Source organism: Gymnoscopelus microlampas, assembly GCF_963454915.1.
Source record: "Gymnoscopelus microlampas genome assembly, chromosome: 3".
Taxonomy (NCBI): Eukaryota; Metazoa; Chordata; class Actinopteri; order Myctophiformes; family Myctophidae; genus Gymnoscopelus; species Gymnoscopelus microlampas.
The window spans coordinates 18,677,994-18,703,872 of NC_139940.1; the positions used below are offsets into that span (position 1 = coordinate 18,677,994).

The 25,879-nt window shown below is 39.7% G+C and overlaps 2 protein-coding genes across 3 annotated transcripts; one reads left to right on the forward strand and one right to left on the reverse strand.

Moving 5' to 3' along the window:
* The first annotated feature begins 5,446 nt into the window (after positions 1-5,446).
* LOC311040820 (uncharacterized protein) lies at positions 5,447-10,628 on the forward strand. Of its 2 annotated transcripts, none has more exons than XM_084051175.1 (7): positions 5,447-5,525; positions 5,655-5,748; positions 6,681-6,859; positions 7,173-7,281; positions 7,373-7,502; positions 8,082-8,321; positions 10,072-10,628. In XM_084051175.1, exons 1-7 carry the CDS (start codon positions 5,451-5,453, stop codon positions 10,127-10,129), a joined length of 885 nt encoding a protein of 294 aa, XP_083907301.1. In that variant the 5' UTR covers positions 5,447-5,450; the 3' UTR covers positions 10,130-10,628. The 2 variants fall into 2 exon arrangements, with proteins under 2 accessions (XP_083907301.1, XP_083907302.1); XM_084051176.1 differs by having other exon boundaries at positions 6,696-6,859.
* A 2,861-nt stretch (positions 10,629-13,489) lies between these two features.
* zc3h12aa (zinc finger CCCH-type containing 12Aa) lies at positions 13,490-25,559 on the reverse strand. The gene is made up of 6 exons (XM_084051935.1): positions 25,450-25,559; positions 22,309-22,799; positions 18,910-19,049; positions 17,036-17,270; positions 16,594-16,700; positions 13,490-16,398 (listed from the first exon to the last, which is right to left on the reverse strand). The coding sequence occupies exons 2-6, from the start codon at positions 22,704-22,706 to the stop codon at positions 15,359-15,361; spliced, it is 1,920 nt and encodes a 639-aa protein (XP_083908061.1). The 5' UTR covers positions 22,707-22,799; positions 25,450-25,559; the 3' UTR covers positions 13,490-15,358.
* Between the last annotated feature and the right edge of the window lie 320 nt (positions 25,560-25,879).

Below are 25,879 nucleotides of genomic sequence, written 5' to 3' on the forward strand. Positions count from 1 at the left end.
TACAGAAATAAGCTAATCAGAGCAAAGTTCGAATCATTGCAATGTTAAGAAGACCAAACAAAAACACAATATTATGTTACAATACACTGTAGTGCTGACACCCGTTGATTAGACTACGATTAACCAAAACTGTACACCTAGCAATTAAAGATTTACGAAAATAAGTTATAGGATAAAGACTTTGCTAGCTCCTGAGGGTAGGGAGAGATTTCTCTGCCTTGAGAAGTAATTGTATGGGGGAGCCCCTTGGTTTCTGTTCAACACAATGTGAAATCAAATCCTCTCTCTCTGCCAGCCATAAAGCCTCACCGACTACAATTACCTCTTTGTGGCCCCCGCCGAATGTAGAATTCTTGGACAGGACACAAAGCACCTGCAGAACTCAGGTGACAGAAATCCTTCCTTCTCAAGGCATCTGTATGTATGTTTCTTTTTTATGGGAAGAAACCTGCAAAACAGCATATACAGTACATTGGTGTATTAAAGGCATATTCCGTTGTGTTCACATTCTAAATAAAATGATGGAGTAGCAGTTGGAAAGGATAATTTCAGTTTCACATTATGCCAATGTGATGTCTAAGTTCTTTAGGAACTGGCTGCACATTCGTCAATTTTTCTTCAAGTTTGTCCATTTCAATTAGTCAATTTCAAAAATCTTAATTTTATAAATGAATTTAAATCTAAACGCAAGTGTGACTCCAAACATGCATGTTGTAATAAGGACGCTGTCACTTAACCATAGGATGCTGTGGATCAACAATGCATATGTCAAGTTTACCGTGCTTTTCATATTTTCAGTGGCTATTGGTGAAGTAAACACCATCATCAACAACAACATGGTTTACAGGAACATTACATTACATTACAGCCATTTAGCAGACGCTTTTATCCAAAGCGACTTAAGTGCATTCAACATAGGTAGGCAAGGACACTACTAATCACCAGAAGTCTTAAGTGCATTGTCTTCTAAAACAAGCAACTAAGAGTATACCTAGCGCTAAGGTAAAAGTGCAATATATCAGCTACCTACTTTCTTAAACAGATGAGACAAATAGGGAAATCAAATGAGCAAGAGCTAAAAAGAATACGTGTATCAAGATAAACAAGATCCAATTACCTGTCACTATGTAAATATAACTGTGTGTGTGTGTGTGTGTGTGTGTGTGTGTGTGTGTGTGTGTGTGTGTGTGTGTGTGTGTGTGTGTGTGTGTGTGTGTGTGCGTGTGCGTGTGCGTGTGCGTGGGTGTGTGGGTGTGCCTGTATGCATGTGTTTGTTTGCATGTTTGAATTTTAGGGGAAAAGCCTCGACAATCGAGACATAGGGGCATTCAAGGAATAAGATAAGTATCTCTGCTGCATCTCCATTGGGAAATGTCCAAAGTGTGTAAGAGGAGAATACTTAACCACTAGAAAACACACTGCCACATAGCTCAAACTAATTACACGTTAGGTGAATCATTTAGTATTTGGATATAGTGAGGCGCTGGGAGCTGGTTGTCATGAAGAATAGAATCAATTCTCCTCTACGCCCATCATTACATTTATCTTTTAGGAGAGGACGTGACCTGTGCTAAGAGGTTCAATGGTTTTCTGTCTCCTGGACACGGACAACAGATATGCACACTACACCTTTCGGGGTGGCTGACTGTGTGAGGGCTTAATTCATAAGTCTATTCACAAACAACAATTAACCACGTCGATATTGCACGCAGGGTCATATTTCGCTTGAAGGCCTGGTGGACAGCTTTACTTTGAAAAGAAAGACACGGTTACCATGTACTGTAATCATGAATGGACTACAATTGCCCTATTGCTGAGATGTATGATGCAAGTGGTTATGGGTGAATGGAAAGCCTCTCTAAGACTAGTAAACTTCTTTCAATCTGCCATTAATAGCTGTACTGTAGATACAGGTGATCAGCTATTTTGGTAAACAATCAGGTATGACTCTGCATCTCCCTTTTTCATTTTGGTCGTTGTGTAATGTGAATGTTCATGAAATCAACAACATGAAATCATGAGCAAGCCAAAATAGTAGAAGGGAGACTGCATGGGGTCTACTGACTGGCATTAGAGGAGGGACATTGGGGATCCATCATTTAACTCTCTTCTCTGTCAGTGTGTCTGATAGACTGACAGTCTGAGAAATACCCATTAAGAAACAAGACATGAGTCTAGTAATGCCATAAGTCTCCCTGGCCAATCTTTAGCTATCGATGAATGAAGCAAATAGGTGTGCTTTTTGAGAACTAAGCTGCTCTGTAACATGAATACAGACACCATTGAAATAATATTTTAGATGGACAAGTAGTTTTGTCCCTTTGAAATAGCATAAATTATATACATAAATATATATTTTTAAAAAAACCTGGAGAGACTGCACTGTTATTGTTTGTTGGTTATAATTACACCATTTCGGTTGACTCATATTCTGAAATGATAAGCTTCTCACCGGAAATTACCCCCCCCACTGTTAACTGTACACTTAATACTTGTATATGATGGTTTAAAAACAAATATTATTGTATATATTATTGTTTGTCTTTATAATAAAGAAATACATCACATGGATGCAACTGGGACGCATCATCAGTGTTGTAGCCTGGGGTCATAGGGTGTTTCGGGTCTCGCAACATACAACATACACCCTCGCCCAGGTGACCCAGCCAGGGTTGATCAAGCCCCGACTTACGTCCCAGTAGCACCCACGGTCAGTCCTATAGGGAAAGACAGGGCCACTCAGTCCGCTTCTCCGGAAGTACTCTGCCGGGACTCGGGGAGGCTCTGGCACGTGGAGGGACTAGGCACTGTGGGTTGTCTCCTGGCCGGGCTCCTCCTTCGTCTCACCAGGTCCAGGACCTGAGCGCTGCGCCAGATCAGATGCACCGCCCCGATCCAAACATTTCCTTCTGGCGTGATGGTTCCTTGGGCCGGTACCACTAGATTGGGCCGTCTAATGGTATTAGCTCCGCTTGCGGTACGCTGAAATGGAATGGCCCTCCTAAAGGCCTCACCGTGGGTTTGTTGGGCTTCTTCCTCACGGAAGACATAGCATGGGGCGCTAACCCATACTGTTCCCGGGATGCCGTCTACATTCCGGCTGTCAACAGTCTCTCCTGTGGTCACCAAACTATTCCTGGTTGTCACGTAGTCTATAAATTCCTATGAGCCACTATAAATAGAATAACTAATAAAGAAATACATCACATGGATGCTTTAAATGTATGTCTATCATAATAAACCATTGAAAACACCACAATCTCGTCATTGGCGTGTGAGCCAATGACGTTTAGTCGTCACCAATTTGATCCAATCAGGATAGAGAACTCAGTCAGGATACAGATTAAACAAGTGAAATTGGAAGTGATGACACACATAAATGAGCAGACAAAATTGGAACTGGATCACTATCAAAATGAAGCTGATAAATGAGTACTCTCTCCTGATTGGCTGAAATCTTTTCACCTACCTGAAAATGCATTTTCTGTTTATTAAAGAGCTGGAGAGACAGGGAGACCCCTGTGACTGAACAAACACTCTATAGCAATGATTACTATCAGAATATAGAGCTTTAACCTTTTAACATAAAGCTTTTTGTTTTAACCAAAAGATATCACTTATACCGTATGTAGGCCTACCTTTAAAATTGGCTACTGGGAGGGCCAGCGGCTGGCGGACCACAGCCACGTCACTCTGACTCTTTTTGAGCAAATCGCGAAGGAAAATAAAAGCCTGGAGATCGAGGCTACTCTGACTCAGACATACCCATATAGGCCTACTACAGTATATAGGCAGGACCACGGCCACGTCATTTTGACTCAGACATAACCATAAACAAACATTCATGAATATTGCACGCTGTGTTCATGATTTGAGGCATTTTGTTCAAAACTAAGCACTCCTGCAAACTTTGGAAGCCAATCTTAGCCATTCAGGATGGAATAAGAAAAATATGAAAGACCTGTTTAGTTTAATGACTATAGAGATACTCTCATGCCTTTGAAATTAAGTGGGCCATGTGTGGAAGTGTTATATTTTTGCCAACCCATTAGTTTACATGCATTGTATTATAAAGTCCCATAACTTCAAACAACAACACAAATGAATTTAAAGTGCAAACATGAAGGAAATGGTATTGAACCTACATGTCATGGGTCATTGGTTTTGAGTGATAGTCTACATTACTCTTTACAAACTGTTTGCACTAGGAAATACTCTATTAGCACATAGCTTTGTGCAGGTGTATACTCTATCACAGTGAATGAAGTCTGCCCCCTCTTGTGGCTAGGATTTGTAACAGCAAAGAGTCGACACGTTTGTTCATGTGTCTTGTGAAAGGTAGTTCTCTTAATGTCTTTACAGTCAGTATGGTGTGTTAAATATATATCCAAATATGCCAAATTATGAGGAAATAGACAGATTGGAGTAATAATCTCAAAGAATACCTGAAAAGCAAGAACATTTTAAACAGGGGCCCAAGTTTCCATATATACAGTATACAGCATATTGAGACCACATCAGGATAATGAAAGCATTTCAGTGCGGATGTGGGCATGATTTAAAACCAGAAATTATTTTTGCTCTAAAAGAGTATAGCCCATGACAATTGTCAGGTCATTTGACTTCTTAATAATTCTCCTGCATACCGGTATTTGAGTTTATGAGTTTGTTTATTGGCAACAAAAGCAGGACACAGAGCTCAAGGTCAATATATTGTAGAGATGCAATGGAGCACCATATAGGCCTAATAATCCACCCTTTCTCTGTAGACTGGTAGAGCATTCTCACTGTTTCCTATAGCTGACCAGGCTCAGCAGGCCAAATTAGGTAGCATGGTTGTGACTGGACTGCATAGCTGTAATGGCTAAGGAGATTAGATCAGATTTACCTACCCAGTCAGCAGCACTGTTCACACACACACACACACACACACACACACACACACACACACACACACACACACACACACACACACACACACACACACACACACACACACACACACACACACACACACACACACACACACACACACACACACACACACACACACACACACACCTTTCAGTGCATAGCAACGGGTCACTGTGCTGTTTGCACTCTGTTTGCATCCACCAGGAACAAGGACAGAGACCTCTTGAACTGCAGTGACAAATGAGGACCTATGTGATCATTTCCATCCATAAATCCATTTCTGTGACAAAGGTTGGTGACAGGTTTGAAGACAGTTTTTATTTTTTTACAAACTTCACGTGCTGCATCCATATTTTATTATTTTTGCATCCACATTACAAACACGTTTGTAATGTGGTTTGGCGATACATTATCATCTCAACTGAGTTATCACTAATTACTGACTATTACTACATAGCTCATCATCATACTGTCAGTAATAGTGTTCATCCCCACAGGCTGAATACAACAACGATGTGAGGTGAATGCCTCTCAATATGGTGGAGAATACCTTGTGGTCTGCAATTACATGGACATTCCAGGGGATATTGTGCACCTGCAGGTTCCTGTGGGTGAGTGTGGCGTTGTGTGTGGGGTTTGACATCTACTTGCTAATGCAGATATCACAGTAATGACAAGCTGTGATGAATAGTTAAAATGTATACTGTATATAACATACAGGAATGCATTTTGCATTGCAGATATGCCCGTACAACGCATTGAACACAACCACATTCTTACCACTGAAGCCACACGTTACGAAGGACCCCAGCGACAATGTGAAGGGAACTGCAAGTGAGGAGTTTACCAATGCTATTATCTCAATATTGTCTTGTTTTTTTTTTAAAGAAAGATAAATGGAACATTATCTAAAAGGATTAGGTGAAGAATAACTATATTTAGAAAACAACACAATTCTTGATGATCAATTATCAATATTATAACTTAGATGATAAATATATTGTTGTATACTTCGAGTGAGAGTTACATGCACAACTTAATCAGCCCTGGTAGTAAGAAACATACAACCTTTAACATTTCACAAATCACAATAAATACTGGAAATGTAATTCTGTTTTCTATGATAGAGTTGAGAATTAAGCATCTATATATGTCCTTGTAGTGTCTTATTTTTTGGTAGGCTTCATGAAGCCAAAAATCTACACTAGCTGCCTGGGCATGTTTCTGCTTGGCAGTGGGGGAAAATTTACTCAATTTGTTTACTTAAAAACTAGCAATGCCTTCATGTAGAAATACTCTGTTACAAGTGAAAGTCCAGTATTCAAAATGTACTTAAAAGAACAAAAGTCCTGGCATCAAAATATACTTAAAGTATCAAAAGTAAAAGTACTAATTATGCAGAATGTCCTATTTCATAAGTTTTTAAAATGTATGAAAATCCCTTGAAGATAGCAGATCTATAAACGCTTGTAGATCTGCTATTTTTGCTAAGTATGCATAGGGCTGAAGTGGTTAATGCATGTTTTGTACTGATAATCAAAATCTACAAAGTAAATAGTAACTAAAGTTTTCAAATAATTGTAGTGGAGTTAAAAGTACAATATTTGCCTCTGAGATGTAGTGCAGTAGAAGTAAAAGTATTGAAAATTGGAAACACTCCAGTAAAGTTAAAATTCCTCTAAAGTGAACTTAAGTACCGTACTTGAGTAAATATACTTAGTTACTTTACACCACTGTTGCTTGGTTGTGAAATAATTATTTTACAGTATGTGACTTGTCAGGTTCTGAAAGGAAAGGTCGTGGCCGTGCAACGTCTCTCCATAAGCGACTGACGAAAACCGAGAAAGGGATCCTGTCACTGAAGACCAGGATAGGCTTTGAGAGAGCATCATGGGAACGGAGGTTTGCAGAGCTGAGGAAGAAACAGGAAGAGCTACGCAGTCGGGTGTGTGTACGTCTGAGAGAGATATAGAGAGAAAGAGCTAGAGAGAGAGGAGAGAACAATTGAGAATCTCTCTCTCCATGTGAGAAAGAATGCAAGAGTTCATATACGTATAAGTGCACCCTTATATGTTATGAAAAATGGATAAATGAGGAGTGGTGTGTCTGTGTCTACTCTGTATTAGACAACAAAAGAGTTGGTTAGTGTGCCTGTCAGTGCCCATGCTTGCCATGTTTGTGTGTGTTTCTATTTGCTTGTGTGTATATTTGTGTGCGTGTCACTTCATTTGAAAACACTAATCCCTTCATATATTCAGCTGGTCTCAGAGAATACAACTAGGCCTGGTGTTTTGGTGAAGGTGGGCAGCTGTGATGACCAAGGAGAAGTGGTGTTTAACAATGACGAAGTATTTGAGGAAAGCTCAGGTAAATGATTTACTCTCACTACATGTTTAGCATTTTGTATATGCTTTTTTTATTTCAATTGCAATTTGAATCAGCAACCCTGAACATACAGGAAGTCGATCAAGATGCAGAATATCTGAGGTGATGTCATCAAGAGGAGACGCTTGCCCAAGCAGTTTGTCAAGAAGACAGTTTTCTTTGTCATCAGTGTGTGACTCCTCGGCTGTGTCATCAATCACCAGGTAATGTACGGCCCCTCGTCATGCTTGTATCATGTATCATGCTGTTTTCTTTACTTTCTTTTTTTCCATAATCTTTGGAAGGATGTTACGCTGTAAAACCCTGAGTGTTAATTTCACTTGCAGGTCCATTTAGTTCCATTTGTACACTCTTAGAGTTAATAATACTCAAGACTGTACTGCGTATTAATGTAAACACCTGGAAGTGAAAGTATATGTACATCAATGCACTGTCTAAATGCTTATTATGTATAAGTGTCAAACAATATAGTAAGTAGAACATTGTGTAGAAACATAATAGGCTACCTATTAACACACAACAGTTGTGTGTTGGGTGCCTATGTAAGAACAATAATGTTAAGTAATACTAGGAGCACATTTTTACAATTGTTTAAACGTATAATACACATACAGATTAATACTGTACACTGGAGTAAGGCCACAATCATTACCTTCAGTTACCTACTGTTTGATGCTATTTTACTCCATTTTCTTAAGTGAATTACCAGCATCACCAAAACGGTCATCATCATTTGTCTTTGTAATCAGCCATAAATAGCTCATTTTAACTTTTCCCTCCAGTGTAGGATCATGGAGGTACACTGCGGGGCCACACCGGGTCTTTGTCCCCCACTCCCCCATGGACCTGCAGTTGGGCCACCTGGTCAGAATCATGCTGCCCTCAGGCCGAATCAGCTCAGGAGCCATCCGTTTCCTTGGTCACCTACAGGGGGAGCCAGAGCTCCAGTTGGGCGTGGAGCTAGAGACACCTGATACTGGCCTGGAGGACATAAGTCACCAGGGACATGGATACTTTGAATGGTAACTGTTCTCATTGTCTCACTTTGTGAACAACACAAGCGTCAAGGACCGCATGAAGATATCGTTTGAGTTTTAAGGTGTTCAACACAGAGAATGCCATGTTCTTAAGAATCCATTAACAACTTAAGTGGCTTAGTATTTCCATGAGCATGATATTAAAATACTTCCTCGAGAGGAAAGAAAAGAATGCTTATGTAACAAGACGGGGTCTAATAACTAGCTTCCCAGTGGTTCATGTTGATGATATCCTATTATTGATGATGACGTCAGTCTAGTCTAGATGAAGATGAGAATGAATTCACAAAATGTGAAAAATATTCACACGCAAACAATATTCACAATATATGGATTGGCTTCCTTAGCCTACTGGCATCGTGCACAAGACTGCTCACCCCTTAGGTGTCACGCTGTAATAACTGGTTTATTGGCACTTATTACAGGAAGGCCAGTGCCATTCATGCATCCACATGTAGCTATGCAGGCGTATGGGAAAAATCCTCTTTTATCGTCTTGGCCTCCCTGTCCAATTTCTAACTAATAATGGGAATTTACTACTGTGGGTTTGCAGTTTATGAGTGGTGTTCAGTGGTGAAGCCCACCACCTGGATGGCAGTATCCCTGCATTGACAAGCTGGCTGCTTGTGTGTGCTGACGATCCTGCGCGTATTCGTTCTTCTTTTACAAGAAGAATGTTGATGTACATTATCACCTTTCATATGCTTCACAACTTTTCACTTTGACATTAAGATGTCATGATTGGTCTACTTTTGAGGGGACCATAAACACATAGACATCCAGTTCTATATGCCTCAAAATAAAAACAGCTGGCAAAGGGTTCAAGGTCAAGTGCAATATTATTTTCTGTTCCTCTGTAAATGGAGATACAACCCAAAAGCTCCAGGCCTTTAACAGTCATTCAAATGCCTCTAGACTCTAGGCATTCTTTGACAGTGCCGTGGTTGAGCTGAATATGCAAATCTCTCAGCCCGAGGTGCAGTTGGGAACCTAATGATTGATTGAGAGATGTTAGGGTTGGGCTTATTTGCCAGAGGTGTCAACAAATTAGACAGAGGTTAAAGTTAAAGGTAGGGTAAGTGATTTGCATTGGTTAAAATAAGTGTTAAATAGCTCTATATTCTGATAGTACTCATTGCTATAGAGTGTTTGTTCAGTATTAGGAGTCTCCATGTCTCTCCAGCTCTTTATTAAACAGAAAATGCATTTTCGTTTCAGTTTCATTTTCATTTCCAATTTTATCCAATCAGGACAGAGAACTCAGTCAGGATATAGATTAAACAAGTGAAATTGGAAGTGATGACACTAAGAAATGAGCAGACAAAATTGGAATTGGAACACTATACAAATTAAGCTTAAAATGGGTACTTTCTCCTGATTGGCTGAGATTTTGACACCTACCGAAAAATGTATTTTCTGTTTATTAAAGAGCTGGAGAGACATGGAGACTCCTGTTACTGAACAAACACTCTATAGCAATGATTACTATCAGAATATAGTGCTTTAACCTTTTAACAAAATACTTTTTATTTTAACCAAAAAATGTCACTTACCCTACCTTTAATAGCTGTTTTTTTCCCCTACTTACCTTTTTATCTTTATAAACCCATGTGATGAGAAACAGTGATTGCAAAAGACTGTGCATAGATTTACTGTGTGCATCTTCTCTTAAGCCATGTGGCTAACTCTGGCCATGTTTGTCAATTAATTTTCTTATGTGGTCTGTCCAATACAGCAAGCCTGGGTGTGGTGTCTTTGTACCATTCAACAAACTTCTGATGGCCTGGGAGTGATGAAAACATACAATACAGTGCATCTGATAAAGCTGCCTGTCTGGGTGTGTAGAGGGAATTCAGCAGAGTGTAAGTCCAGTTGAATGCAAAGTGACAGTGATCGTTGAGCACCTGACTTTCAAATTCATTGCAATGCAAATAGTCTGATCTCTGCAGATACTAACGAGAAATACTGCACATCCAATGTATGCACTTTAAAAACTGCTGAATACATACTGTAAACCAGTGGTGGAAAGTAAAGACATTTATTCAAGTGCTGTACTAATTTTGAGGTACTTTTACGTTGCATATTTTGTTTATTGATACAAAACATACATTAACTAATAAATTATGATGTGTCATTATAGGTTAAGCTACCCAGCAGCACATAAAGTAATTAAAATCAGCACCACCTTTACCAGCTGAAATATTAAAGTGATGAACACATTATTACATTACTAATTACAAACAAAAATATGACAGTTAAATGTTTGGTACTGTATATAGTATAGTAGTATATTTTGATGCCGAAATGCCAATACGTTTTGAATTACAGACTTTTACTCTTATAGTAGTATTTTATATATTGTGATATTGCTACTATTACTTAAGTAAAACATCTGAGTACTTCTTCCACCACTGCTAAACTCATCTGTTATCCACAATAAAGTATATATATATATATATATATATATATATATATATATATATATATATATATATATATATATATATATATATATATATATTATACAACAGTTTCAGTTTTTTTCTTCTACTATAAATCTTGTGAGATGCAGAGAGAAGATAATAAGAGCCTGAGCAAAGTACACAGCCCAATTAATTCAACACAGATTTAGTTTGCTTTACAAACCAGTAACTGCACTGAATGTTCCAAAGAAAACACTGGCTGGCACTAAAGGTGCATCATATATATCATCACTTATAAACACTGCTGTCTCAAGAACCTGTTGAGCGATGTCAACTCTTGAATTATTGTTTCCACCAGGAACCACACTCAGAACCTCTGCTTTAGAGATTTTCGCCCCTTGCAAATAACTCACAATAATATGCCTGCCAAAACATAGTGTTTAGCCTGCTATCCAGAAGACAAAGGTACAGGCCTCTTTTCACAGCATTCAACGTGCACGTGTCGTGTGTGTGTGTGTGTGTGTGTATGTGTGTACTGAATGGCATGTACAAGAAGAACGTTGATTTAAGTGACTGAACGTGACATGGTTGTTGGTGCCAAACACGCTGGTCTGAGTATTTCAGAAACTGCTACTGGATTTTCATGCACAACCATCTCTAGAGTTTAGAGACAATGGTACGAAAAAGAGAACATATTCAGTGAGTGGCAGCTACACTATGTGGGCGAATATTCCTTGTTGATTCCAGACTGGTTTGAGCTCATAGAAAGGCATCAATAACTCAAATAACCACTCGTTACAACCGAGGCATGCAGAAGAGCAGGAAAAATAGAACGTTTCTGCAGCGACATTCAGATGGTACAGTAGGGTCAGAATTTGGCAACTACAACATGAAGGAATGGATCAATCCTGCCTTGTATCAATGGTGCAGGCTGGTGGTGATGGTGTAATAGTGTGGGGGATATTTTCTTGGCACACTTTAGTATGCCATCATGCCAATTAGTACCTATTGAGCATCTTATTGAATCTACTGTATGTCATAAAGGATTATGGCAGTTCTAAAAGCAACATGGAGTGCTAGCAAGGCTGTACCTAACTGTTGTATATCACTGCTTCTATGCTTCTGCAATGTCCACGAAGCTGAACAAAAGTACATTTTACTCTTACAGTATGTACAGGTATACAAGATGCAACAACAATACAGAACCTTGAACCGTGTAACCTTGCAACAAGTCATGATGGATCGCTCAGCATTGATGTCAAAACGCCAACGACAAATTTCCCATGTCACATGTCTTGGACAACCAGTACATTGAAGAAGATTTCACATGGATAAAAACAGGTGTTAGAACATGCTACAGTAGATCTGTAGTATTTAGTGATAAAAAAATCATAAAAGTTCTCTGTGTTTTCGAAGTACACTTCAAATAAATAACAGCTAAAGGTCATGTAAAAACATTTTATACTTCATCACAAAACGGTCTAAAAAGCTATTTTTGGCACACGACAATGTGCCCAAGGCACACTAATGGGTAAGTCAAAATGTTAAGGCACATCAATGGGAAAGTCAAAATCTCAATGTACACCTGTATTCATTAATAGTGTATAGAATTTGCCTCTGTATTGGGAAACGAGTGTGCACAAAGTACTGATATAGTGCATAAAATAATTCATAACTTTTTTTATAGTTATACATTGCAATAATAATGTGTGATTGTCACAAAATCCCAACACACACACATGGACATGGTCTCACACCATTTGAGAACCACTGCTCTATAGTATGCAGACATGTGTACAATTTTAATTAATTGGGTAAGACCCACAATGTTACTTTGAATACAATGATTGCATTAATTGTCACATTTTTAAGAATGGTGGCAAGAATATCTTTGGACTAAACCCCGTCAAAAGTTATGATCGCTGTAATTGCCACTGGGAGTTGTCCCATATTAATTGTGCTAGACTGGAATATCATCAAGGAATATGATTATGGTCATTAAACTGTTGCAATGCATTTGCTGGTGAAGAAATTCAATTAAATAAAAAAAATAAAGTTGATTATGTATTTTCACTTTTAAAGACCTTTTAGGTATGTTCAAACATGCCACCAGCTTCAATGGCAATGTGCTTATGTTAAAGTTGGTGGATCAGTCATGAAATCCTCATCAAATGTCAGTTTGGCCAAGCATTAAAGCCACATGCACACTCACAGGTTGGTATTTTCTCAAAAACACCTTTCACAATAACATTTTAATTTCTAATTTATCTAAGCTTGGGAGTTGCTTTGGAGCAGAAAGGTCAGTGATGTGACATCTCTTGGGCTATCCCTCAATTTAAGTCAAACCTGTTGCATTGTACGAAAACTGATCTGAGATGCTGCTACATACAATAGCAATAACATCTATTACATATACATATTAATATCTGTACCCTTTCATGGTGCATTTTTATTTACATACAGTATTCATCCATATTCATGCCCTTTCATAGCTATTCACTGCAATGCACAAACCTCAAGTCAAGCGAAAATTGTGAAAAAATACAGATAAAAGAAACCTTTCTGATAACTATAATAGTAGCCTATAATGGGCTTTGTTTTAATGGCAGCAATCCTTGATGGTCAACGCTGAAAAAGTCTGGTCATCAAAAGTGACGGACCAATAGCTTAAGAGTAAACTGTTTCTAAAATGAAACAATTCAAGAACTTTACTCAAACTTTAATTGTTTTTTTTCGAACATAGATGTTTATTTGTCTTTCTGCATCAGTAAAATCTTACAGATTTATTTATTTTTTTTGTCAGCAAATTAACCAAAATCAAAATGAAACAACAAAGAAAAAAGAAAAGGACAATTCGGCAGACATATAAACAAAAATATCAAAAAAATACAGATAAATATAGCAAAACATTAGCATGGCACATATATAGTACTTGCACAAAAATGTACACTCTCATATAGGGAAGTTAAGATAACCTATTACCGGGGCCCAATTTTTTAGAAACACGTCATACTTCATCATTTTTCCCCAACAAACTCTCATGCCATTGATTAATTGTTGGCGGTAGTGGTCGAAGCCAGGATGGGGCGATATATATTTTTTGCTACCAGCAGAAGAATATGCAAAATGTAAACCACCTGCATATTTGCCAACCCCTCCGGAACCACTCCAATAATATACACTCTTGGGTCTAACGGTAAATCTATATTTAGGATAGACAATAATTCAGTACGTATTCCCCTCCAATACGTTTTCAATTTAGGGCAATCCCAGAAAATATGTGTATGATCACCCATCTGCTTGCAGTCCCTCCAACACAACTCTGTTTTATTCTTATCAAATTTGAAAGGTGAAAATCATGAAAAGTGTTCTAAAATATCTCATTTTTAATTTCCAATTAAATTCTTTCCACAATGGGCTGTTTGTAATTGTGTGACCTCCGTCACAAGCCACCTCCCATTCCTCATCCTCTATTATAACATTCATTTTCAATTCCCATTTCACTTACATTTTATCTCCAATGTAATGTGAAGTGAGGGACTGCAAGCAGCTATATATTTGTGATATTATTTTGTCATCTGTCATCCCAATTAAAAACAGTTCCAGAAATTATGTTTAAAGGTCCATTGAATGAACCAACAGTCCTACTGATAGTGTTAGCGTATAGCATTACAGTAGTAACAGATTTTTATGTGATTACTCACAAGAACGCTTCCCTGTCTGTCTCTTTAGCAGGTTTGTAGTCATACTGGCACTGCCTGTAAATAATGTGTGCATGTTAGCATCCTTGCTAGATTCAAATCAAATCATTGCAAAGGTAAGGTTACAACTCAGGAATAAAGCATTACTCTTGAAACAATACATTATACTGTATAGTGCTGGTACATCAGAACTACAAGGTACAGTAGTGTAGATATCAGGAGAATGTGGCACTTACTAGTTATCAGATGAGAACTTAATTTTGGAAAAAGTACATTTGACACAATATGCATCAACAGTCAATACTCTAGAAACACACTTATAGCCGTTATTAGTCTAGAGGCACATTTCATCCTAAACATGGATGACAAGGTCACATTTGAATTTAAAATGTCATATAACAATACAACTGTGAACAGATTAAATCTCCACACTGTTCATTAGCACAAATGCTAAAAGATCATATACGGTGTATATATACTATATATGGCACATTATACCATATAGCCAAGTAATCTAATAAACGTAGAACTTTTTAATAGTTAACTTACTGTTAACTATTAATCAGTATCAGTATGATACCATAACTATTACCATTGCCATTTGGGCCCATTAAAGTATTATCTTATTTTCAACAAAAAAGGACCTAAGGCTTCTTCTATGCAGGTATCTGTACATAAGGCAGTATCACTCAAATCGTTACTGTCAGGCATAAACCTCGTACCTCCTTATTTCAGCTATTTTTAATTTTCTTCATAAATTAATGTCCTGCTTTATCATACAAGAGTGTCGCACAAAAGTAGCGTTATTTTAAAATGTTTTTAAAATAATAATAAAAACGGAATGGCTTTTATATACAAGGTTTCCCCCCCGACAACAACGAAATGAGATGATCAATGATCAGAATATCCCTCCATGGGCCTTCATGTTGAGGATTTCTGCTGCCAGTTTCTGGGCGTTCATCTGGTTTGGGAACATCTCCATGACGGTATCCACCTGTTGCGGGCTGAATATGGCTTGCAGGTTCTTGCGGAGTTCCAACCGTTCTGGACCAAAGGCAGCAGAAGATGGCCTCTGTGGCTGCGCCCAAGTATGGTGGCCATGCTCCCCGTAGTAACAACTTGGGATTTGGGGGGTTGTGGAATGGACTGGGCCGGGGAGACTATGGGCTGACCTTGGCTGTGGGAGCCACTGGAAGGGATCTGACCTGCACTTCTGTTGATTATGATGGTTTCCACTGTGCAGGGGTTGGCTGGGTAGGCTGTAGGCATGGCGGATGCTTGGAGGGTACATATGGGGTGAGTAGGTGTCATATCTAGGCTGAGAGTGGGGATCTACGTTCGTGCTATTGCACTGGTTTGCCACAGAAGGTGCCACATGGGAACAGCACCTACAGGGCGGGGCGACGTCACGGTTATACCTGGGTTCGGAGGGGAAGGCTTGCTGCTGCTGGAGCCTGTAGGACTGGCTGTGGCCGTGTGAAATCTCGGAACACTGACTTTCATAAGAACCCAGGCCAGAATCCAGGTAATCGGAGGAGATGCTGGCATAGGGCCGGTCGGGGACAGAGTGCATCGCGGACCACTCACTTTTCTGCCACTGGCTTCCTGGTGTTGAACCAGGTGTGTGGTTCTGACTGGGTCTGTGTCCATCCCTGTACAGCAGAGTGTTCTCACTGACCTGACCAGGATTTAATGGAATGCGCTGATCCAGGGACAGCTTGTACCCCAGCTCATATTCTAGAGAGTAGGGGAAAGGGTTATGACTTGACCCAGAGTCAGACTGAGACCCTCTTGGCAATAACCTGAGGTTTCTTTCCTCTTTCACATCTCTGCAATTCCTGGCATTCTCTCGCAGTTCATCAGCCAGTGAACGATAGGACTGCTTTGCTCGCTCTGGGTGGTAGAACTTGCATTTGATGCCATAAGTGCACTTTTTATCTGGGTAAAACAACAACGGAAACAAACAAAAAACAAGAGTGTTAGGGTTCATCTAATTGTATGTATGTGTATGAGTATGAGTGTCACATTCCTTCCTTGTAACATGAAATGAAACCGGACAATGTGTGGGAGCCAGAAAGTTCCTCTTTCATTCTTACTTCAGATCATTCCCAGTTTTGTGCTAATATATCTTACCGTAAGGACAGAGCTGTCTCTTGTGTTCCGCAGGCAGCGGTTTCTTCCTGAGGAAGTTGTCAAGACTGGGCCCATGGCGACCCAGTGGGTCATCTGGGGGCATGAACCTGGACAGAAAAACAGGAATGTGATGATTGGTGAAACCCTCAAATGACCCACATACAAAAGGCACACAGACTGTGCCCTGTCGTGCCTTTTCCCTCATTATCCACCAGTTGAACAAAAGTCACATATGGGATGTTTGTCTGCAAAATGCATGAATTGTAGGAACACTGAGAATGGCCAAAACAGACAGAATTAATATAATGAAGTAATTGTCTCTATCGATGTGGGTTGCATTGTAAATACAGTTTTTTCTTTAGAGTACGAAAACCATCAACAATGAACTTACATGTCCCTTTAACTAAGGAGGAAAGATAACTAAGAAAAGCAAACTGCTTACTTGTCATTGACAAAAGAATACATGAGAAGCCTCTCCTCAATGCATTTCTTCCACTCAGGTCTCTCCCCTTGGAGGTCACGGTAGGTGTCATTGGACACGATCACGCCGTCCGACTCATACGCCAGCTTAACGATGAAACGGTCATCGTAGCAGACCACCCGTTTACCACCAACACGGCGTGATGGCGTGAAGACAACTATCTTCCTCTTTTCAAGCTCTGTCAGTATGTGTTGGTCTATGAGGACAAAATGTAATGCCATTAGAGAAAAACATTAAATATTGGTACATGGCGGTAACAAACTATTAACTTTTTTTGGGGACAAACATGTTTGTCAATGTTGAGGTACTGTATAGTGTGTCGACATTTTGGATATCTCCCCCCCCCCCCCCCGTTTTTTATAGATCGTTAATCATTCAATGCGGTTCACCATTAATCTCAATTATGTTGAGTCTTTTGCTGCAACTTGCCATGCAAAGCTGGTATTTTCAACATTGCATAACTTGCACAACCAAACATTCAAACTGAAAAGACCATATAGGGTACAAAAACAAGACAGACAGTACATATTCAGAGGAGCCTTGGCAATCACGCATACAACTCCAGGGAAGAGACTGGAGGTATTACATCACCTGTACAAACAGCACCAGTCATTACTCCCAGTATGTACATTATATCACATTACTGAAGCTGCCAACTTAATAAATGAGAACATAATAATACAAAGGCACTTGTGTGTACATCGTGATTAATATAGATTCAAATCCCACTGAAAATAAGTTTAAATTCATTTGATATGGATATTCTGAGAGGCTCAATAGGGCTTTGGTAGCGGCTTCTACAAAGTACTTCCTCTGTTCCCTCTGTTCAGGGCGACAGTCTCGGTTGATCAACAGCAGTAAAATACACTCAAATGCCAGTAAAGTAGGTGAGGGGGAAACAAAAACCCACACACAGCTGAACTTCCTGCTGGGGGTTTCCCGGGAATGACTGCAGGGTTATTCTTACCTCCTGTTGAGACGATTGAAAATAGAACCTTTGGAACTCTCACCACACCCAAACTTTAGGCTTGTTAAATCATGAAAGGCATAGACACAAGGTGATGATGCATCAGTTTGAAAAAATGCTGGTCCAGCCTTTTATTATTATGTTTTGTTTAGGCTTGAATAATCGCCTTCATGGTCAATATAGGGTTACTGTTCTATCTAACGATACAGCATAGGTGGAATAATAAGGTTTTACGATACTACCACACCTTAGGACAAAATACCAAAGACATTTGTCAAGAATGAAAAGATGTTTGGACAACCTTCCTTTATACACTGTTGGCAGAGACTCTAAAAAGACAGGTGTAAATGCAATATTAATGTTCTAGGTTTTGAAAAATGCTCAAACATAGATTGAGTTACTAAAGTTTATATTAACATAGTAGCTAACTGGTCAACTTATCCTTCATCACATTTGCAGTTTTCACACCCAGTGTCTTAGGCATCAATTCAATAGTTTGCCTTACTGACACATTGATAAGTACTGTATACAGTTTCTCAACAATAGTTATCATGGGAACCTCGGTCTACTCAAGTCAGATAAATGACGCAGCCCTGAGAGCAGTTGTCAATTCTTCTGTCCGTTATACAATCAGACAAAAGCGAGGATGTTCGAAAAGTGTTAAAAAAATAAAATCAAACCTGAACAGTAGTAGAATGTGATGCACCCTACAAACTAGAGAACCCCGGTTCAGACTAAGGCAGTGGTTCCTGGGACCCAAACTAGTGAAAATAGCAGATCTACAAGCTCACAACGCGGCGCAAAGCGACGCATTGTGAGCTTGTAGATCTGCTATTTTCACAACTTCTTAAACATTATATGTCCTCACCTTTGATAGGGGCATCAGGTCTAGGCTGCTCTTTGCGCCAGGTGGGAACAAACACTGTGATGGTGGCGTGCCCTCTGTCCAGGAAGTAATTAACTGCCAGCTGGATACCACGGCAGGAGAACACTTCCTTGTTGCCATGACTGGAAAAGAGAGAACATTACAGTAAATGACTAATAAGCATGTGCTCTATCTCAGCGACTCCCAACCCATGGGCCGCGGCCCCACTGGTGGGCCGTGAGGATATTTCAGGTGGGCCCCCCCAAATAATTGGCACTAAGATTTTAACCCATTCTATCCGGGAACGCATGTCTGTCATTTTAGATTTCTTTGGCTATTCAAAAAGTCTTCTAAATAGAAGACTTTTTGAATAGCCAAAGAAATCTAAAATTTAGAGGACTTTCTAAAAGCCTAACCGTTTTTTGAAAAAACCTTATGTTGCTATATCAGTGATTCTCAAACGTTTTCATGTCAAGGACCCCCAAAATAATATGTATTTGGCGGTCCGCGGACCCCCATCTCAAAATATTTTGTTCCAGGGACCCCCAGAAGCAAAGATTTGAGTTACAAATGTTTGCTTTAGAAAATATATATTCAAAGATTTGCACAAAGTTTCATAATTTTTCAAAAAGAGTGACAGAGATGCGTTCCTGGATTGAATGGGTTAATGATAATATAACATTCATATTAAAACATGTACAAATGTCATGGTCTTTTTCTTTAAAACTTTGGGAAAAAAATAACTTTTCTTTGTGATGCCGATAAATACGAACTTAAAGTTCCATTGGCCCAAGCCAGAACACAAACGATTGATTGGCTTTTAAAAATAAAAAAAATGCTCTGAAAATGCATTCAGCCCACCTATCTGACCACTTGACTGCCATGTCAAGTGGTCAGATGGGTGGGCCGTGAACGCTTTTGAGATTTTCAGTTGGGCCCTGGTCCAGAAAAAGGTTGGGAACCTCTGCTCTATCCATCTAGCATTCCGACATACAGCTTCAATGTGCACCGCTTTGGCAGAGATTGCACAAGTCTCTGAAACTCTACTGGAGGGATGGATCACCAGTCTAAGAAAAAAATATTCCCTCATTTGGTGTATTGATGATGATGGTGGTGGATAATGCTGTCTAACACAGGGGTCTTCAACGTTTTCAGGCCAAGGACCCCCTAGCTGAGAGAGAGATGAGGCAGGGACCCCCTCTATATTGTATAAAAGTGTGTTTCAGATCAACTTCTCTTTTTTCCCTCTACACCTATAACTCTTTGCCAAAAATAGCCGATCTACAAGCTCACAACGCCTCGCAGCACGAGGCGTTGTGAGCTTGTAGATCTGCTATTTTTGGCTAAAGTTCACCTCAGAAAAGGGATGCTAGGGTTCAAGTGGTTAATGTAAAACAAAAAAAAATCCAAAAAAAGACCCCCTGTAGTAACTCTGAGGACCCCTTATGGGTCCCGGACCCTCTGTTGAAGACCCCTGGTCTAACATGTCGGTCCAAAATGTACCGTTCTCCTGATATATGCCACACACACGCACTCGCCCACTTGATGAGAATATGGTGAAGGATGACTGATCTGACCATGCCATGACCAGTCATGGTTTTTGCCCCACACTGAACTCTTAACCCATTCAATCCGGGAACGCATCTGTGTCATTTTAGATTTGAGCTATAACCTATAACCGTTATTTTATACTTTGGCAATTCAAAAATAACAGATATACAAGCTCATAGCACGGCACAGAGTGCCGCGCCACGAGCTTGTAGAGCTGCTGTTTTTGAAAAATCTTGACAATTTGTGCAAATCTTTAAATACATATATATTTTTTAAACAACATTTTTAACTCAAATCTTTGCTTTTGGGGGTCCCTGGAACAACATATTTTGATAGGGATCGGCGGCCAAAAACATGATTTTGGGGGTCCTTGACATGAAAAAGTTCCACTGATATAACAACATATGTAATGTTTAAAAAAAAAAACTGTTTCAAAAAAAGGATTTGCACAAATGTTCATGTTTTTTCAAAAATAGCAGATCTACAAGCTCAAAGGTATGAGCTTGTATATCTGCTATTTTTGAATAGCCAAAGAAGTCTAAAATGACAGAGATGCGTTCCCAGATTGAATGGGTTAAAATGTGCATTTGTCTTTGTAATGAGGGGTTTATGCACTACAGACCCTTCTATAACATCCCTCTCTAGTTGTCGATGGCCTGTTCTTGCTGACACATTCTGATCACGTCCTGCATTGACATTCTTATTTACCTGAGGAAGAGTTGCTCTTCTGTTTTTTTCTCTAGCCATCTTGATCCAAAATCGATGTCAACTAGGCCTGCTCTGCATTTTTATACATGCCACAGAGCATGACAGCATGTTAATTGCGTTACTCCAGTGTATGGAAGCATCTACATTCCAACTCATTTAGACAGGTTTTTCCTTTAATTTGTCAGCAGTCACATATTGACATTGAAATAATGAAATGGTCAAAGTGCTCACAACTTCAAAAGATTCTAATCTTTATACTATCTACAGTACATACTGCAAAAATAAAACAGAAATGTTTTTTTTTATCTCGCTAGTAATTAAATGACCTGTCAAGAAGATGCACGCAAGATTTGCACACTCCCTCTAATCATGTTAGAATGTTGAGCTTGTGTCTTATTGGAAAGGGATCAGACATACAATTCAAATGATGCAAATACCTTGAGTGAACTCTGTGTGAATAAGCCTGCGGGCCGTTTGAATGTATGCATTGCAGAGCCTCCGCCAGGCAGGGACTTGGAGGTGTGTGTCTGAGATTTGCATACTGAAGCAATGACCTTAACAAAAGCATGCAGAGGCAGGTTTGACGTGTCTTCTTACCGGTATTTTTATGTCCAGCAGTATAAGACGTTGGAACACGTAATGACAGCCTGGGATGTTTACTCCTAGTATAAACATTGCAGGCCCAGAGACAGGTGTAATCATAATGCATCAAGAAAGCATCCAGCAGAACCAAACAAATTGGAATTGCGATGCATTCCATTGCAAGTGGATTATCAACAAAAGGAATGACTTATTGGCGAGTACGTGTGTATGAGAATGCGAACTTAACCACATGAACCCTACCGTATTCTGGGCATTTCATAATGGGCAAACACTCGGTGAAAATAGCAGATCTACAAGCTCACAAATGCATCACAACGTGACACATTGTGATTTTGTAGATCGGTTATTTTTCGTGAACCAATTTGGTGCAGAGGGGGGGGAAAAGGAGGGGAGTGGGGACCAAGTATTAGGCCCCCTGGGGGACCCTGGTCAATTAAGCATAAAGGATTTAAGCGGTTAAGCTAAAGCTAAGCTACTGTATTATATGTCATTGTTTAAATTGCTCTACACAGTGATCACGTGAAATTTACACAAGCTCACCTCATGGCAACGTTGCTGCCGTCGATCACAATGGGTTTCAGTTCAGTGTCTGTGTCACTCCTGTCCTCCTGCTGTAATGGTAGGGGTGGTGGCGGTGTGGCTCGTCTATGGGGCCCAAGGACCAAAGCAGGGGCGACTGGAGGATCTTTGTGTTCTCCTGTGCCCCGCTCGTCACTGTTGGGATTGGGGAGTGGCACGGAGGAGCCACTGGTTCTAACCAGCTCCCCTAGCAAAGAATTTGTGTCTGTACTTAGGCCCAGCTTTGTTAACACATGCCTCACATCTGTCGCAGAGTAACCCAGCTTCCTGAAGAAGTCCACCCTGACCTGGAGCTCACAGCTGTCTGGATCCGGTTGACCCAAAGCAGGGTCCTGGCTGCTGCAGCAGGCCTGATCCATTCTGGAGTGTCTGAACCGGGCTCTGCACTTGCTTCATCAACCGGCAGGGGGGGGACTTATTGCATTTGTCTTGGGATGATACTCATGGCAGGACTTGAGAGAGATAACAGGCGATTAGTAGGGCAGTCATCATCATGACATTTTAGATGAAGATTAATTGACATGCAAATAATTGCAGATATGACAAATAACTTAAGGATACACAGAAATGACTGACAATGACTGGTACCAATACTCAAAATAATTAGGGCTGATCCCCCCCCCCCCCCCCCCCCAAAGAAAATAGCAAAAAATAGCATCTACAAGCTAACACGCCGCAGTGCGATACGTTGTGAGCTGGTAGATAGGCTATTTTTGCTACTTTTCAAAATATAAATTTACACAGATGATTGGAAACAATTGACGAGTATGCTAAATGATTGTGATTATCTCAAATAATTGCAATCAGGCGATTATGAAATAATTGTGACAGACCTAGCGATTAGACCACTGGTTTTCAAAAGTTTTATTCCCAAGTCACACTGTACGACTGTATGCATAGCAAAAATAGCTGATCTACAAACTCAACATTTTGCAACGTGATGTATTTTGAGGTTGTAGATCTGCTGTTTTTGCCATTTTTGAAAATGTGTGAATAATATTAAGAAATACATTTACATTTTCACCTATGACAACATGACCAAAATAGTGACGCAAGGTTGAAAGTAGTTCAAATATATGTTTCTTTGTGTATAGAATTTGCCTCTGTATTGTATGCACATAATGTATGCAAGTACTGATAGTAAATAAATAAAACAATGATTGAAAACTTTTTGTACAGTTGTATACATGATTCTGAAGTAATAATGTGTGGTTGTCACAAAATCTGAAGGCATATTTGGACTTCAGATTCTCAGGTACACCAGTGTGGCTCTGCTCGTCACATATTTTGGGAACCACTGGTGTAGGGGCCTATTTGACATCATGATGTGTTGCTGTCGGGGCGGGAAACCTCTTATCTCCATATCATAACTTTTTGTGCTTTCCTAAATTATTGCCCGGCTTGATCATACTACAGCGTCACACAAAAGCATCAAAAGTAGCAGATCTACAAGCTCGAAGCGCGGAGCGAAGCGACGTGTTTTGAGCTTGTAGATCTGCTACTTTTGAATTTGAATCCTGAAAGTAACAGTATTGAACATATGAGGTTTCCACCTGACAGAGCTGATAGGTGAAACTGTGAAAAACGAATGCTAGCATTAGAAGTGTGACATTCATAAAGTAATGTCAAGCTTGTGTGGGTCTGTTTATATGACAAGGCTTACAGCAGGTCTAGTTTACTCAGCTCTGTTCTCAGAATCTGATATAGGCACAATGAGTGAATCAACCAAATGTTATAATAAACACATTTAACCAATAGCAGCAGTAGAGACAAGATGGTATTGTCTACGATCTAGGTCAGTGGTTCTCAAAGTAGGGTCCAGGGACCAGGGTTCCTTCGGGAGGTTCTAAATGGACCCTTACAGGTATGTAACTCTGAGACGGGTCCATTTGGTCCCATTTGTACACTGTTATGGGGGTCCTTGAAATTAGAAAGATAGACAAATAGATAGACCTTTGCTTCACTTGAAATATTGTAATACCAAAACTGTAAATTAGTGACTATTCCGAATCTATTTTTCATGAAGAATTCAGATATTTAGACAATTTAATTTAAAACATATCAAACATCCTCAACATATTTCATATAGGGTTCCCTAGGACAGAATCATTTGAAGTGGGGGTCCATAGCCTAATAAAAAATGGCAAAGTTTGACAACATCTATAGGCCGATATCATTTTAAACTGCATTTGCTGTATTTTGCCCTCTTTTGAACATCTCTCAAAAGATGGCAGAGCCGGCACACCAGAGTGGAAAAACGTCTTTATTTGGCTGACAACGTTTCGATCCTGTTGTGTGATCTTTATCAGGTCATGTGATAATGCACACCGTTTTTTTCTTTATAATGCAGTGCCCCAATTACAGTGGTGGAAAAAGTACTCGCATTTTTTTTTAACTTATAAGCAAAAGTATCAATACTGCAATGTAGAAATAGTCTCGTAACTAAAATTTTGAAATAATTGCAGTGGAGTAAAAGTACAACATTTGCCTCTGAGATGTAGTGGAGTAGCCTAATGCTCCAGTAAAGTAAAAATACCTAAAGATTTTACCTAAGTACAGTACTTGAGTAAATGTACCTAGTTACACCACTGCCAAATTGTCATCCCTAATCCCTATGTTCCCCGGGGTTCTATGTAATAATGACAGCTGTCAGAAATACAAAACAAAGTGGCCATGATCTCTTAGTAATTACAAAAGGCTGCTGGGTTTGCTCATTGTCATAAGATAATAGCCAACAACCATATAGGTTGTGACTGAGCTCATATAGGAGCTTACATACAACCTATAGGTTGGCTATTTTCAAATCACAACATGTTTTTGTGAGCATTGTAGGTTTGCTATTTTCGTTGCGCGACACCGTCGTACGCCCGCAGCATATAAACGCAATAGTTTCCTGGTTTTTAGACAGATCGGGCGTTAAGGACCGACTTTTCCTCTACTGGTCCAGTTACAACGTACTGATAGGATTCATACTGTATGTACCTGACAGGCTACAGGTGACACAGGAAGCCCCGGCTTCCCACTGTCTGTGGGACGTGATGAGAGCAAAAACAATGTGATAGTCCCTGGACAAATGGTTGTTTATAGGCAGGTATAACTCACCTTGACGTCTTACAGCCGTTGTTTCTCTTCTTGTTCATTTCGAGGTAACTTATTGCCTTGTGTTTCGACATACAGTAAGTGAGTGACTGAGTGAGTGAGTGTGAGTGCCACGGGTCTTACTTTTTTTTAGCACCTCCCTCCTCTTAGAAAATCATTTCTTCTTGCGTTCTTCCTAGTCTCGACGTAGAGCCTGTATTTGCATACTTCAGAGATAAGATAACAAGCTCTGCTGCCCTTGAGCTGCCTTGCCTGTCAGCCACCACCAACCATCAGTGGTGGAAAGTAACTAAGTACATTTACTCAAGTACTGTGCTTAAGTACATTTTTTATTTTATTTTACTGGAGTATATCGAATTTTCAGTACTTTTACTTCTACTCCACTTCATATCAGAGGAAAATGTTATACTTTTACTCCACTACAATTATTTGA

Coding starts and splice junctions, on each gene's coding strand:
- LOC311040820 (XM_084051175.1), top strand. CDS start 5,451: ATGGTGGAGAATACCTTGTGGTCTGCAATTACATGGACATTCCAGGGG. Junction 5,749..6,680: donor CAATGTGAAGGGAACTGCAA/GTGAGGAGTTTA, acceptor ATTATTTTACAG/TATGTGACTTGTCAGGTTCT. Junction 7,282..7,372: donor AGTATTTGAGGAAAGCTCAG/GTAAATGATTTA, acceptor CTGAACATACAG/GAAGTCGATCAAGATGCAGA.
- zc3h12aa (XM_084051935.1), bottom strand. CDS start 22,706: ATGGATCAGGCCTGCTGCAGCAGCCAGGACCCTGCTTTGGGTCAACCG. Junction 19,050..22,308: donor GGCAGCAACGTTGCCATGAG/GTGAGCTTGTGT, acceptor TCTCTTTTCCAG/TCATGGCAACAAGGAAGTGT. Junction 16,701..17,035: donor TATTCTTTTGTCAATGACAA/GTAAGCAGTTTG, acceptor TTTTCTGTCCAG/GTTCATGCCCCCAGATGACC.